General features: G+C 41.6%; 1 protein-coding gene across 9 annotated transcripts in view; it reads right to left on the reverse strand.

Annotated features, from left to right (window-relative positions):
• Positions 1 to 168: 168 nt before the first annotated feature.
• The window catches only part of Hivep2 (HIVEP zinc finger 2), a 193,625-nt gene continuing 177,496 nt past the window's right edge, over positions 169 to 16,297 (reverse strand). For 8 of the 9 annotated variants that reach the window (XM_051164196.1, XM_051164190.1, XM_051164195.1 and 5 more), the window contains 5 exons: positions 15,789 to 15,943; positions 11,571 to 11,746; positions 9,176 to 9,277; positions 7,558 to 8,453; positions 171 to 2,662 (listed from right to left, as the gene is read on the reverse strand). In XM_051164196.1, the coding sequence (XP_051020153.1) occupies positions 1,838 to 2,662; positions 7,558 to 8,453; positions 9,176 to 9,277; positions 11,571 to 11,746; positions 15,789 to 15,943 (2,154 nt within the window). In that variant the 3' untranslated portion in view covers positions 171 to 1,837. Of the gene's footprint in view, positions 2,663 to 7,557; positions 8,454 to 9,175; positions 9,278 to 11,570; positions 11,747 to 15,788; positions 15,944 to 16,297 lie in introns of all 9 variants that reach the window. The other variant, XM_051164199.1, reaches the window with a different exon arrangement.

Raw genomic sequence — 16,297 nt, forward strand, 5'->3', positions numbered from 1 at the left:
CCTGGAAGCCAATGAACATCCATCACTTGTTAAAGACTATCTGCAGTTGGCACACTTCAGGATGGATAGAACCTAGCCATTAAAATCACAGAGTGTGGTTAATAGCATCAAAATCCTCTAAGAAACAAAATCAGAAATGAAATGCAACACACACATACTCACTCGCACACACACACAAGAACTAGACACCTCAAGCATGTAATTGTATATTTATTTCTCTTTTTAAAGAACACTCCTTAATGTAATTCAATATACAAACTTGGTTTCACAGAATTATAATCCACTATATAGCACAAAGATAATCCAGATTGTGTGTGCGCATGCACATACATGTGCGTGCGTGTGCACATGTTGCTGTACCCCTCCCTCTACTCTGCTCTTCTCCACCTGCAAAGGCTCTTCCCACCTTCAACACTGATCAAAAGCCATTCTGAAGGCTATATACAAAAACTTCCTCCTCCCAAGAGCTGCTTTCTCTTGAAGGCTTCTCTTCTTCATTCCCCCTGAGACAGCCAGGAGTGACACTTTCCCTGTACAAAAGGGTAAGGTGACATCCCCGAATGCTGATGTTAACCCTGTAACCATACGGACAGGCTGATGGGAAGAGCTGAGGAGCAGGTCTCTATCCCCCTTCCCCACTTCCACACCCAACCCTCAAGTCCAAGTGCGAACCCTCCGTGCAGCCTTAGCTCCAGTCACCATCCTGCGCAGCAAGAACCAATATTTTTTTTTTAAATCCCAGGTCTTCTCCACGGGCAGCGCACAGCACTGCCTACCAAGCCACCGGGCCGGCCGATAACCAAGTTCTACACAGGCCCATGTGCTTTGTCACTTTAATTTTTAAAGACACCCTAGCATAGGTCTGTGTCAACCTAGTGTCCAACTGAGTTACACAAAACTGTACCAGTGATGCACTTGTACATATTTACATGGGGCGGAATGTTTTTCCCGTATTTTTAGATGAGTATATAGATCAACATGTTCACATAAGACCAAATACTTTTAATATTATTCATAACTGATTTATAAAGCTTTGGAAAAACTCACAATAGCACATTGTTTACTTTAATGCTTTACGGTACTATCCATTTAAAATCACAATCAGCACGTAAGTTATTGTCAATCCAGCAAACAAGAGACAAAAAGAATTTACAAGTTAAGAACCGACTGATGCGTCCTGTATCTTTTTTTTTTTTTTTGTAACTAATGCATAAGTGCAGAATAAGATATTCTAGTTTAAATATCTTGCTTACAATGGACATTTCTGTTCTAGTTACACAACAGTAAATCCATGCTTCACATAGAAAAGCAATCCACAACATTAAGAAAAAATGTACAATTTATGAAACAAAATAAATATTAGTATTACAGAATCAGAGCTGTACATAAAAGCTGTTCAGTTTTTATCATATAAAAATATGTTTTAGTGCAACCTCACATATATATTGATGCTGTTTTGCTTTACACCATTTAGATCCAAGTGTCCAAAAGAGGAAAGAAATTACATTTATTACAAAGCAGATACACAAATTCTAAAATATGTACAAATTACTGCTAAAAAATGCTTATAAGAATATAAGCAAAGTAAAGAAAAGGCACAAACATCTGTACAATTTTAAAAGTACCAGACCCAATAGGTTAATTTCAAATTTTGTTTTGGTCAGGCTCAAGATGACTTGTTAATTTACCTAATTGTTTTCAAAATAACAAAAGTATTTATAATAGCCAAGTACTGTAACTTAGGACAGGCATGCTATCAACTTGATTACTTCTATTCCTAAAAAAACAAAAACAAAAGGGGAGAAATGTGGAAATGAATGTGTCCATGCATTTCAGATCAGTGTAGTTGATTCTTTTCTGATGAAGGTTCATTGCCTTCCTCTGTGCTTAAAGATAATTCCTTGCTGCTATGAAAGTCCGCCTTCTTCTCATCCACATTGCTCTTGCTGTAAAACGTGGAGTGAGCTATTGCAGTCTGTGATGTACCAAAATTGTCCTTTTCCTCATCTTGTAAGTCAGGGTGGGCAGCTGAGGTACAGGGTTGACCTGGCTCAGGCCCGCTAAAGTGTCTAATGCTGACATGTGCACTTTCCAAGGGTTTCTGGTTGGGCTCCTGCCCCCACGTGGGCTGATCAGGCCCAAGCAGAGCTGCCTCTTCTGTGGCAATCCGGAGTGAGGCGATGGCTTTTGTACAAGTCTGTATGTTTTCCTCTTGTTCCCTCTCTGTGGAATTTAGGCTGTCTTCTGAAGTACTCTGTTTCATCAACAGCCGTGGGGAGGAGGGAGAACTAGGTAGACCAGATGACTGCAAAACATGAGGGGCTTGTTTCTCATGACGCCTGGAAAGGGTGTAGGGATCTTTAGTAAGGGTCTCCCCTGGTGCTCCTTTCTTCTCCTCAGAGCCCTCCATGGGCAGAGGCAATGTGGGCGGAGGATGTAAACCGGAAAGGGCCGGCGGCATGGAGTGAACCATTTGGATCCCACCAACTGGCACCATGGGGATAGGAGCTCGTACTTGCTGCTGAGAGTGGAGTGGAAGATGACTGAAGACATAGTCAGTAGGACCCTCAGGGAAAAGGCTGGAGCCGTGATGGTCGTAAGCACCTTCTTGGTCTCCATAGAGACTGAAGTAAGGAACCTGAGGTAATCCTCTTCTTAGATTCTACAGGGAAAACAGAGCACAGAGTTCAGATCTGCTCATTTTCCACTGTGCAGTAAAGTTCCTCTCTCACTTTCTTTCCCCCTTCCTCCCTCAGGATGCTCCACACCTTCAATTGAAGAATTTCTCAAAAAGGAATCATTTTCTCAGCTATCTTTTTCCAGTTCTTTAATAAAAGTGTTGGGCTATGGCAGTGGCTCCTGTTTTTAAACAGCAAAGTGCTAAAGCACACAGTGTATTTCCCACTAGACACAAACTCATGTGTTGGCTATTTTCTTCATAAGAGCTAATGAAAAGAATTGGATTCACCAGGAGAACAACTAACAAAGCAAAGTCACACGATACAACAAAGGAAAAAAAAAAACTACTCGTAAGTATTGATGGGATTTAAACGAAAAGGAAATAGGATTACCAAGTATTGATGTATTAGGCTGCACGAAAAGATATTCCTGAGACTTGGTAGAAATGACAAGTTGGTAACAGGCTTTTGTGAACCCCTTTTCCACACAAAGGATGGTTAGGTGGTTGTAAGAAACCATGAGCCTGTTCCTTTACTGCGCAAGTCATTGGCCTACAAGAATACATGCCTACTCAGGAAAGATCCCTTTGTGCTGAATCTAATGGAAGACACCCCTACTGAGGGGATGTCTTACCTTGCAAGGCACTGGCTTACAAGAATACATTCCTACTAAGAAGAGGTCCAACCAAGAATGCAGGATTCTTTAAGTTCCAGTTACAGGTTAAATCTTATAGAAATGGCAGTGTTTGAAAGGGAGCAAGGAGTCGTTAATGATCATATGTGTTTAATACTTAATTACAGGTGTTTACCTTCGTCACTGGGATTAAAAGGTAATTATGCCTCAATTTCCCTGTTAATGATACTTAAAACATGAATGTCTCCTTGGAAATTAATGAAGTAAAAGTATTTAACATTTAGAGCCAGAATTCCAGATTTCATGGTTTTAGGTCTGAAATGGGAGATTTTATTTGTGATACTTATTTTCTTTTCTTGTAGCAGAACCTAACTCAAGATTGCCAGATTCTCAGGATCTGGTGGATTTGACTAATTTTTAATTGCTATGATTCATTAATAATGGACTCCACTGTTTATCTGAGAACTCAATGTAGATTAAAACTTGTCGAGTATGGTTGTAATCTAGGAAAGCAATCTCAAAATTTGTCATTCCTCTCAAGGATGCCTCAGCTCTCAGATTCAAGGGCCAAATCGTACTATGAAGGAATCACCCAGCTTTATTTAGATTTGAGCCTGGCTCAGGAACTATAAATTATGTATGTGTATGCTACTGTCTACCATGCTTGGAATTTACCGTGCTCTGAACTACATCTTATCCGAGCTGCAGCAAATGATTTATTCGGCAACACAGATGAGACAGTTCAATCACCAGCCCTGGAACCACCCAGACCTCTCAAAGGAGGATGCATGAACATTGCAGGACTCAGGAAGAATCCTAGAACTGCTGTGGACACACGGACGCTCTCCCTTCACTTGGCTTCTGAGCAGATCAAGCCTTCCTCTAGCAGCTGTTAGTGCAGAGGAACCCTAATGCTTGTGGTAGCCATCCCTGAAGAAAATGAACTTTTTGTAAACCATAGTTATCACAGACTTAAGGCTTAAAATAAACTGTGACTTGGATACTTTTCCATTTGACTTTAGTCTGTTCTTTTTCGCCATCCACTGCATATACCTCATCAGAGTACAGAGATCTTCTAAGGTTCCTGGGGAAGAGGTCAGCAGAAGGCATTAGAGAAGATTACGGCATCACACAAAGCTACTTGAATCCCTGACTCCAGGCTGATAGTGGGGCGGTGAACTGGCCTCTGAAACTAGTCTTAAAGCCAATAAAACATGTGCTCTCACTAGATGTTTCATGACTGTCACTGATCAGAAGTGAAGTGATGACCACGGAAGTAAAGGCAGAAGCAAAATTTCTACAATGGGCTATGTCCACAGGCACCTAGGAGCCAAACATTTCTCCATGATTTCCTTCTATCTACCAAAGTCTTTCATCCTGCAAATAAACTCCTATAAAATTTTGAATTGCTTTAGGTTATTCCACTCCTTCCTACTGCCTAATGACTTAGTGCTCACACTGCAATCTTACAGGAAAAAAAAAAAAAGAATACCAAGTTCCCCTGTGAGTTATGTGAGGCTTATGGGGACACTTATGTTTCCATGTACATATGGTACATGTTTCTGTACATGCATTTGTGCCAGGCACTAGAACTGCTACCCTGATCATCTTGTCCACAGTGTGGTAGGGGTTCAGGGGGCTGAAGGAGAAGGTAGGAGAGCCAGGCTTCATGGGGGCAGCTGGGAACAGACAGGGAAAGGGGATTTGATTGAGGCACCAGCTCACTGTACTGATTGTAGCTGTGTGACATCGCCTTTTAGGGACAGACACATACATGTAAGGTCTGTCTCTGACTGATGAAGACTGACTTACAAGAGGGGTCATGAGGCAAGACAACCTATCCAAAATCACACAGACAAGGGAGAGATTGAACACTGACTGCTTTACTCAAGACAAATCTTCATCTACACTACACACTGAAACTGATACCCATTTAAAGAAATAAGGTCAAACTGTAGTATCTCTGAGCCATACTCAGATCCTGAAATATGGCAACTGGATGAATAAAATGCACACACTGTTAAATTCTATTTTCTATCTTAAAATGAAACACAAGGTGTTAGGGAAGGAATCCCGGTGGTCTGTGTTGCCCCTACAAATCTCTCTGGCCCGAAGTTCAGACTAAATCAAATATATCTTGTGTTATACTGGGTTCCAGAGTCCCTTCACACCACAGTCATTGCTCTGTGAAACCTCCATCAGTGTTTGCAAAATGACAAGGTACAGGTAACAGAAATTATGTGAAAAGGGATTATGGGTGCTCATATTCCATTCTGATGTTTCCATACATTATTAGAGAAACAGAAGGCTTTATCTGACAGAGCAGTCAGGAAACACTGGTTAGGGCACAGTCAATTCTATTCAGCTCTAACCAAGTGAGTCTGGCTCACATGTCATGGAAAGCTGCAATTCTCCCTGCCCGTGCAAAGGGGAGGAGGCAACATAAAATGACTACTCAAGAGAGTGCTCCAGCTTGAGGCAGCAGCTCTGCTCCCTCCTGTTCTAAGAAGCAGTGAGTGACATTTATAAGTTATAAGATAACTGGCCTGGGTAGTAACCCAAGGAGTTTGTCAGTGGTGAAGTCTACCAGCTCTGTGAGATGTCCAGATACTTTAAAAAGGAAACATCAACAAAACAAAATAAACAAAACACCACACAAAAATTGGAAAAAATTCAATAATTAATGAAACTAATTTTCTTCTAGCTACTTGTAGTCAGAGTAGAAAATTAGTTGAATTATTTTATTCTGTTTAATTTCTTTAATTAATCAGTCAATTAATTAATTAATTTGCCACAGTTTAACAGCACGCTAAATCAATGGCTCTGTTTTCATAATGTGGTTGCCTGAATGAGTTCCAGCCCTTCATATAGACCAGTTACTATCTACTTGGCCAAATGTTGCATCAAAAGCTTCAGGGGTGATGGGTCAAGACTGGCTTAAGGCACTCTGCCAGCATTGCCATGTCTCCATCAGAGGAAGCGTTGGACACTGTGCTACAGGGAATTCTAGCTTCATGTTCACAAAATCCCTTTCACTTGTGCTGCAAAAGATAAACTGCCATAAATGTGGTGCTCTTCCTTAGCTTGTTGGTGCATTAGCCTGAAGTCAGTCATGTTCAGACTGCTGCGCATGTCTCTGCAGGACTGCAACATCAAGATCACCTTTGTACACAGTTTACAAAATAGGGTGATGAGGGCACAGGGAGAAAAGCTAGGGGTTTTTCTGGAGTTTGAGAATGATAGCATAAGCGTCTGAAACAAGAGAGCAGTGGGTTGTGAGAGAGAGGGAACTGGGCACCAGGGCAGCTACAGTACAGACAGAGCTAGGAATTGGCAGGTTCTTCATGCTATGTGAGATAGAATCCAGAGGAAAAGACAGGCAGGTGTGAAGATCCAGAAATGAAAGTCACTTTTAAAGCAAACAAACTCAGGAGGCAGCATACCTCTGTGCTCTCTACCTGTGTTTTGACAATCCTACCCTGATGGGAGGAGACACCATGATGTGCTGGGCTGTGTTGCAGAATGGGGTGAAGAGGGCCTTTGTGTGAAGTTTTAGTAAGTCTGTGGTTTCAGCGTGGTCCATAATCACTACCGTTGCCACTATGGTTTATAGTAAAGGTGAAAATAGAAGCCTCAGGGTATTTCCCGAGCTCTCTGACCACTCATTCTCGGGCTTGCATTCTCACTCAGCATCTGCACTGTGTGTTAACAACAGCAACAACAGTGATGTTTATGCCTTTAACTTAGGAGCTAGTAGAGTACCACACTGCCTATTCCCAGGCCCTGACTTTCCTCATATGCACTCATGTTGGACAATGTAATGAGTATAATACAAATCATTTTGGAAGTCAAGGATGAGGACGGCATCAGAGTCCTCAGCAGCTGAAGAGAGCCGATCACTAGCAGCTGACTATCTTCCTGTTTGTCTATGCAGGCCTGGCATTCCCAGGGCTTCATCTGAGAGTGCTGGCTCATGTCTAGAATTAATTAAGCTTAGAAAACATTCAGAAGGCTTCACCTGTTCCCACCTGGAAGTTCACTCCTGCTCTGATGCAATACTTGGAATAATGCCACAGCCATGTCACCAACACTGTGTGTAATAAAAGTGCCTCCCTGCTATTTGTGCTAACAGGCTCACTCCTCCTCTTGAGAAACACCTACATTATAATAAATGCCTATTACTATGCTATGGGAGGCACCAATGTCCTGAAGCTTTGGTGGAAAATGATCTCAGTTTATACTTACAGGAGGCCCCAATACAATTGGCTCTGTTTGCAGATACTGTCCCATGGATAATGGTGGGTTATGATATAAAGCCCTTCTGGGAGATGGTGCTCTGATGGTGGTCATATATCGTCTCTCTCTTCTGGGAGAGAGGTCTCTCCTTGCTGTGATGTCTTTTCCAGGAGACAGTGGTCTCCTTGGGGACAAATGCCTTCGTGGTGAAGCATCCCCTTGGGACATCTCTCTCCTCAGGGCAGCTTCCTTTCTCGGTGACAGATGCCTCATGGGTGACAGGTCTCTTCTAGGTGATAAATGTCTTCTAGGTGACAAATCTCCTTTGGGTATCAGATACCTCTTTGGCGAATTATCTCGACAGGGTGAAGAATCATAGCCTGGTGAGGAATGGTGACTTGACGGGGAGAAGTCTCTTGGGGAGGAGCTCGGCTCTGAAGACAACATGGCCTCTTCATCCATGCTACTCGGGATATCTAACCTGTCTTTGTCCGGTTCAGAGTCCGTACTTTTGCTCTGGAACAGCCTCTGGTATTCTGTCATCTGGGTGTCTTCACAGGCGTCACTGGGTGTCATGAGCTGAGTAACCTGAATACTAGGTAGAGTAACCAAGTAGCTGATCAGTGAAGAGTGTCCCAGGGAGGTGTCTGAAGGGACTCCATGGGGTACAGCGCCAACATTGACAGGCAAGGAGGAGAATCTAGGAGGCTGAGGACTGGTGCTTCGTGATCTGGTTTTAGGTGTCAAATCTCCCTGCTCATCAAAATCATCATCATCTTCATCATCATCATCGTTATCATCTCCATCTTCCCCATCAGATTCCTCAGCATCCGAGAACTGGTGATCAGTTGAGATGCTGGACATGCTATGCTTCTCAGATGTTTTGTGCAAATCTTCCATATTTTCTGCAAGAATCCAACAGTAGTAACAGTCATGAAGATCCCAGTTACAAGGCTAGGGGGTATGGATCTGCCCCAACACTCTGCCCCCATAGTTTTTCTTAGCCCCTTGATTCCCTGAAACAATCATGTCTCCGAACTACCGCTGGACACTTACTTGTCCCTGCCTATTTTGGTTTCATCCCTGAGAACTCCAGAATAGGATCTCGTATTTCAGACTTCAGAGAAGTCTCATTATACAACTTGAAACAAATGGATGTGGCTAGTATTGCTAATGACTGATGCTGGAGGGGGAAAAAAGGGAAGCGACAGCCTGGCTCTCCTTTTCAGGTGGATGGTAAATATAAGCAGGGTTCCTCAGGAGGTTTGCCGACCTCCAGGTTCTCAACTGAGGTTAATGATGGATATGTTTTCTACTACATTTCCGCTCAGTAGGGATACTAACGCATTAAAATGCTTTCAATTTCCTCCCAGCGCTTCACAGCACATAAATCACAGCCCCATCGCCCGCCACATGCACATACCCCTTCACAGTTTCAGATGAAAATGATTTTGCTAGTGAGGCCTCCCCACCTCTAAAACAAGTGACACTGGAAATGTTTTTCTTTCTCCTTATTGGTTTTCAAGCAATTCAGTGTGCCATTTTATTTCCTACAAAGAGTACTTAATAAAGTGACATACAATCACTGGGCCATAAAGGGGCCCACTCGATACAGTAAGCTACATACCGGCTTCCTCAGTTTCTGTGTCATCTACTGATGTCATTGAGACACCCAGCTCCAGGCATTTTTTCATGTGTGCTTTAGATTTCATGTGTTTTGTTAGGTTTCCTAGAAAACACAAATAAGAAAACAAAAGAATTACCTATTGAACTGTGATGACTGATGTCAAAATGTGTGGGATGCACTGACTTGTGCATATACATTTTTATATCATAAAGCCTATCAAAAGAGCCTCAGGAACCAATTCAGGTGTCTAGAGCCTATTCATTTGGTCACGATGAAATGACCCTGTTATTGTCTGTTATCATCTTGATAACGTAGCAGCAACACCACTATTATGCACCTGATTGTCCACTGCAGAAGCCCAGGTGGAAACTCAGTCTGATGAAGGCATTTTTTTTCTTTCTAACAGAGTGATGTTTACTACTAAATAAATAAATAAATAAATGAATAATCACTCTTTTTAAAAATTACTACCTCACATCATTATTAACTTGCTGCTTATATTATCTAATAATTCTATATATTATTTTATACCTCCAGTACAAATATTTCTACTATCTATTGCTCTTACCACAACATCTTATCTATAATTTTTAAGAGTTCAAAAACTTTTTGACTGTATTAATTCTTAAAGATGTAAGTGAATTAAAATTCACTGAGTTTCCATGAACTCATGAAAGCCATCTGTTTCTTGAATACATATGTATTATCCATATCCAAGGAGAATGCATGTGGGCTTCCTTCTTCTCAGTAGGTTTCTAGCTTCAGATCAGATTTGTAGCTAGCAGTTGAAAAAACAATTTTTAAATCTCATCTTGACTTTGGTTTGCAGAAGCTCTGAGCACCTGACGTGGCTGTCCAAAGCATGGGTGCCATGGAGTGCTGGGAGCTCAGTACAGGCAAGGGGGACAGGGATTGGTCCTTACAGTACACTTGTGTTCAGAAAACAAGTCTGAAAAGTACGTATTTCATATAGAGATGAACCCTGAGGGGCTTTCCAGAATGCTTTGCTCATCCCCAAATTCCTAGATCTCTGGCTGCATTCTTCCAAAGGCTGACAAGGAATTCCATTAACAATCAAAAGTACACTCTTTCTGGGTGAGAGTACTCCAAGTCCTTCAGAACCAGATTGAATCACCTATCTAGAAATATACTGTTCAATCATACAATTTAATGCCTCTCTCCCAACAGCAAACCTGCATGCCTGTGAAAACATAACCTTTATAGTGAGTGGTAAACTTTCAGTGTGTCCTAAAGTCTTGTCTTTAGTGTTCTTTCCTGCTAGGGGCAACTCAGTGTGTTGGATCGTGCTAAGGGAAAAGGGTATTTAGAGAGCAGTATGCTTATTTCTCTTGAAAAAAACACACAAATGTATATGCCCCCTCTCCCTCTTGGGCTTCAAAGGAGGCCTCACAGACACATAAATTCTCTCCAAATAAACAGATATGTGGTGACTTGAAACATTTTTACTTCCATCAAAAGAGCACAGTTTAACTAAGACTGTCGCTACAACGGAGATAGGTGTACATCTTCCTAACAGGTTATCATAGCCCATGTCTGCTTTTAGTTGTTGATATCAGAACAGGTTACTTGATAGTGAAATTGAACAGAAAGGCAAGGAAGTGAAGCGTGATTGGCGAGGGGCCATCTACAGGCTACCTTGGCTAGATCTGACACACCGTGTGAAGATTTTCATCCTATTACAGAATCAAAGAAACACGTGCGGCGACCTCGAATGAAGCACTTCCATTTCAAGGCAGCTCCTACTGAAACAGATCCTTTGACAATGACAGAATGCCATTTCAAGGCAGGTCCTCGTTGGATGAGATTAACTGTTGAGGTCTGAGAGTAAGACTTGTCTCCATGCTGATAAATACACAGAGCAGAAGCTATCAAATCTCCATGTATAATTAATGCAGCTGTGGATGGAGGGGGCCCACCAGGGAGTCTGTGGCTCCTTACATTATTTATACCCTTGAAACTGACCATGGACAATATTTTCTTCCCAGTTGCTTTCCTTGCTTCTCCAATGCGACGCATGCATTGTCTCCCTGTGGAATTTCATTATTGGTACAAATACTATCTGCCCACATACATTTCCAACATGAAGTAATAGCTCTACAGGCACTTCTAAGCCACTTCCTTCAGAGACAACCTGCCTGGCCCTAAGTCTGTAGCTCTTAATTAGTCATAAAAGGAGTCTCACAGTCTCATATACATCCTTTGATCTGGACAGGGAGAAGGAAATTTATCTCAGGGGGGGTCACATTTTCACAAACAACTCTTTATGGTTAGTGAAAGTGAGTTACAAAGTAGCATTCAGAATCCTAAGTAGCCGGAAGTTATCCTGAAACTTTTCCTCTCAAAACAACAGCAGCAGCAAACATCAGGCTCATACCTTTCGTTTTGAAGGCGAAATTACATAACTTGCATACATAAGGCCGGACATCAGTATGAGTGCGGATGTGTTTTTTGAGCATGCTTGGCTTCTTGCAGCGGATCCCACACTCTTCACAAATGTACTTCCCACGTCCACGTCCTCTGACATACACATAATCTTCGTTTGATTTGTACCTGTTTGAAGAAGAGACATTCCAGGGTGATTTTAAACATTCTTAGCATGTGATCCATCAAACCAAAACATAGCCGTTGCCTGACTTCAATTTTATGAGGTTCTTTTGCAATTATTAATGATGACTTCTATGAACCCTGGGAAGTTTATACAGCAAATACTTGAGACAATTGTATAATGGATATATCAGTGTAAGCAAAATGTCTTTGTATGTGCAACTGCATATTCACAGATGCAATATACAAACATTGCAATCAGTTTACATAGGCCCAAAAATATACAGACCTGGACCTACTATTTTTGGGCATAGTATTGCCTCCAATCAAGGGACAGCACCAAAAACCACATTAACATATTAGAATAATCATGCTTTGTGCATAACCTGTTACCATGACATCATCTACAATATACGTGTGCAAACACTCCTTTACATTTGCTAAAATAAGCATAACTGCGAATAGAAGTCTCCCTTGTAAGTTTCCACTCTATTTTTACAGTCCTGGCACATGTGTGCCTCAGAAGTTTCGACTTTACGCAGGCTAAGCTCGGCTCACCAACTGTTGTCTACAGATTTGATCTGTTCTTCCCAGGTTCATGAATCTGCACTAACGTGGAGTCTAAGCTTCGCCTGGCTTCTTGAAGGCAGTGTTGCATAATGAGAACTAGAGACTGCCAATAAAATTAGCATTTGTTTCCGGAAGGAGTGCACAGAGAGGTCTGAAAGGGTATCTGAGGCCAGCTACTTTCATAAACTTGAGGGGATTAATACAGTCTTAGGTAGAAGAGAGGCAATCTACCCAGTGCTCAGCCATCTCACTTTGCTTAGAAAGCAATACCACATGATAAGTCACCTAGAATTAGATTAGAATACCATAGAAGTCGACTGCACAACTGAATGAATAGTCTAATCTCTTACATCACAGCAGGGCTTAGAATTTTAGAACCCATATCATCCTGGGAAGAAAGCACTTCTGGGGATGTTTCGTATAGCTTCCAAAGGTAGGCGAACATGCAAAGTTCCTTGTCCATTGCGGATTTCCTTAATGGTATTTAGACTTACAATTAGTTTTCCATTCTGAGAGGTTTGCAACTATCCCCATCTTGCTCTAGCTAATAACCCAACATATACAGAAACAAATTCCAATTTGATTGTCCAATTTGTAGAAGGCTTTTCAAGAAAAGTCACCGTATTGGAATACCAACTCTATTATGGACATTTTGGTCAGTTCTACTCTAGAGGGAAAATGAGGGCCATCAATTTTGTGTGCCCTTTCTCCTTTTATAAAACATTTCAACTATGGCTTGTCCTTCAAACTTGTTTTCTTCTCACATTTGAATTTTATAATAAATCGGAGAAACTCCTTAAAGTGCAAAACCATCTGTCTGCATTCTTTTCACCCTCTGTTCCTAATGAGGTGAATTGCTTAAGGTGGTGTGGGGATTTCACAGAAAGCCAATAGTCTTCAGGAAAGAACACTCTAGTCTTATCTATATCTTGTCATAGTTGACAAGAAACACATTTTAGCCTCAAACAAGAACTTATTTTCAGAATGAAATAAAGTAAAAAATCTACATAAATCTATGTATGTGGAGAATGTGTTCAGATGGGCTATTTATTCTAAACATTTCTGAAGACCTACACATCTACCCAATCCATAATGGATTTTGAAAAATGATCATTTAAAGAAATATTAACCCCATCATCTAGATAGCCATAATAATCTGGTCAGTAATTCTTTGTTGTTGCTATCACCAGTTTGCAACCAACAACTTAACAAGTGAAAACACACTGTTTGGAATGAATTCCTGGTTACGAGAAATGGGTAGAGAATTAGTTCAGAGACTTAAACATGAGTCGGTTAGAAACGGAAAACAAAATGAAACGTATAAGAAGGAAAAATAAGATAAAACGTATGTACAATTTTTCTGGATCATCAAAACACGGCAAAGTGAGGTTCTTAGAGGTGTTTTCACCAATGTTCCTCATTGGCTGAGAGGGGTGCACCAAAACATACAGTAATACTGATGGCCTCTGTAAGCCGGTGCTACATATGCACTGCTCTGAAGAAGGCTGCTGCATGAAAGTATGGTGACTGAGTCGCAGAGACCACTCTGTCTCTCAGGAAAGACAAAATCTTCATTCTTCCCATTTACCTAATGATATGAAGGACGTCAAAAGAATATGGAGGCCAAGTTCATGCATACATACAACTGTGGTGAAAAGACAAGATGCCTTCTCTGAGGCAAGCTGAAGACCGGCAACAGGGTAGGATCCAAGGAGGATGTGGGAATGACTCTAGCTGTGCCTCCTAGCAGCGCGGGACAAGGAAACTGGGGAGGTCACCTTATAGCCAGGCAGGACTTGTAGTGGTGGGAAGGGAACACCCATCCACCTAGAAAACATTCAACCCCAAATTTATGCTGCCTACAAGATTTGCAGAGATAAAGACAGACTGAGAGATTGTCCAGCCAATACCTGGCCTGACTTGAGACCCACCCGTTGGGAGAGAGCCAACCTCTGACACCATTAAGGATATTGTACCATATTTACACACAGGAGCCTAACATAACTGTCCTCTGAGAGGCTCCACCTAGCAGCTGATCAAATCAGATGGTGAGACTCACATCTGGGCCATTAGGTGGAGCTCAGGGAGTCCTGGGGAAGAGTCAGGGGAGGGGGAAAGTGAAGGATAGAAGGATCTGGATGGGATAAGAATGCCAACAGAGTCAACTAGCCTAGGCCCATGGTGGCTTTTAGAGAGAGACAGAAGCACCAACCAGGAGAGCATGCCTGGACAAGACTTAGGTCCCCTACACATCTGTAACCAATGGGCAGCTTGATCTTCATGTGGGTCGCCTCATAAGTTGCATGGGTGCTGTCTAGGACATGGACTCTGTTGCCTGCTTTTGATCACTTCCCCCTAACAGGGCTGCCTTGCCTGGCCTCAGTGGAAGAAGAGGAACTCAGTCATGATGTGACTTTATGTGCTGGGTGAGTTGGTTGTGGGGCTCCCCTTTCCTGAGGAGAATGAATGGGGGGTATAAGGGCAAAAAGGAGGGAGGGTAGGACCAGGAGGAGAGGTGGGAGAGGGCTATGATCTGGATGCAAAGTGAATAAATTAAAAATAAATTTTAAAAGTTAAAAAAAACTAGATGCATAAATGGGGTGAAAATCCAAGGGAAACTCTACACTGGTAAAGCTAAGAGAAACTTTATGTCACTAGCAGTCAAGATTTTTATAGTAAAAATTAACATTATCTTATCCTTCAAATAACATTGGACTAAACGTATGTGCATGCAACTGTGTAATTTACTTATAGATTGGTGAGATAAAACTAATAATATAATCACCAAAATTTAATTAATGTAGTTAAAATTTTTTAGCTAAAATCAGAGATCTAGACTTCTTCCATAGATTATATCAAATAACACATTTCTACTGATTGTAAAATACACACACATACACACTCTAAGTTATACATATAACAAAACTATTGAACCTTATTACTTGATTTCAATGGCTCAGAAAATTTGAGAAGAGGTTGGTCTACACCAATGGAGACAAAAAGCTATGAGAAATTAATGCAATATGATGCCCTGACTTTAATCAAGAGGGAAAAAAAGGTCAGTATCCCATGAAAGTCTGTAGTTCAAAGAAACTATGTTTAGAGATATACAGAAGTATGCAGGCTTCCACTTAGGTCAACATGGAACACAAATATGGCCATGTAGTAACCCACATGCCCATAAAATAATAAAGAGTGAAGGAACTTAAATGATGTCAAGAAGATGCACTGTAGGAGAGTCCAGGTAAAACCAGAGAAGCGAAAACTCCATGCATAGGGGACCACGCTCACCGAGGGCAAGTCCGAGAAGAAAACCTATGTGGTTGCTATCTTTTTCAAGCCAGGATTGTGACTGGAAAAGGAATTTCCTGTTGAGTTTCTGCAAGAGCACACACTATTTAACCACAGGCAAACACTCAGCACCATTCACGCTGACTTACAACGGACCGTTTTACATTTGGGCTTATGTTTTCCTTACCCCCCTTCAAAGATCTTAATTCGGATTGGCTCGGTTTGTTTGGATCCAAGATCCTTATCTCCGTGAAGCTCTCCTTTCCCCCTTTCCTTCGAGACACTTCCCACCAATTTCCTCTCTAGTTTGCTGCCAAACAAGAAGGGTGCATCGGGTTTCATCTGCAGGATCAAAAGAGAGAATCATTTCACATGCTTTCTCTAGGATACACTGGCCCATACATCCCACATTCCTACCATCTCTGACAGTTAGCCTAAATTCCATAATAAAAGGCTATGGATTGACTGCAGGGAAAAAAATGACACTGGGGATAAAATCAGAGGGGAGTTGACAGTTTCTATACAGTGAGTTCAATGTTTGTTTAAGTGTATAGACTCTGGTTAGTTCGCACTTCCTCTGTGCAATGCTAACAGAGACTTCAAAGACATATTCTACAATTTGAAGTAGCAAGCCAGGAAACCCATAGTAAGGAAGTAATTTCAAGAATTACAGAAGGGAAAATAACCACTGACATA

Source organism: Acomys russatus, chromosome 21 (genome assembly GCF_903995435.1).
Source record: "Acomys russatus chromosome 21, mAcoRus1.1, whole genome shotgun sequence".
Taxonomy (NCBI): domain Eukaryota; kingdom Metazoa; phylum Chordata; class Mammalia; order Rodentia; family Muridae; genus Acomys; species Acomys russatus.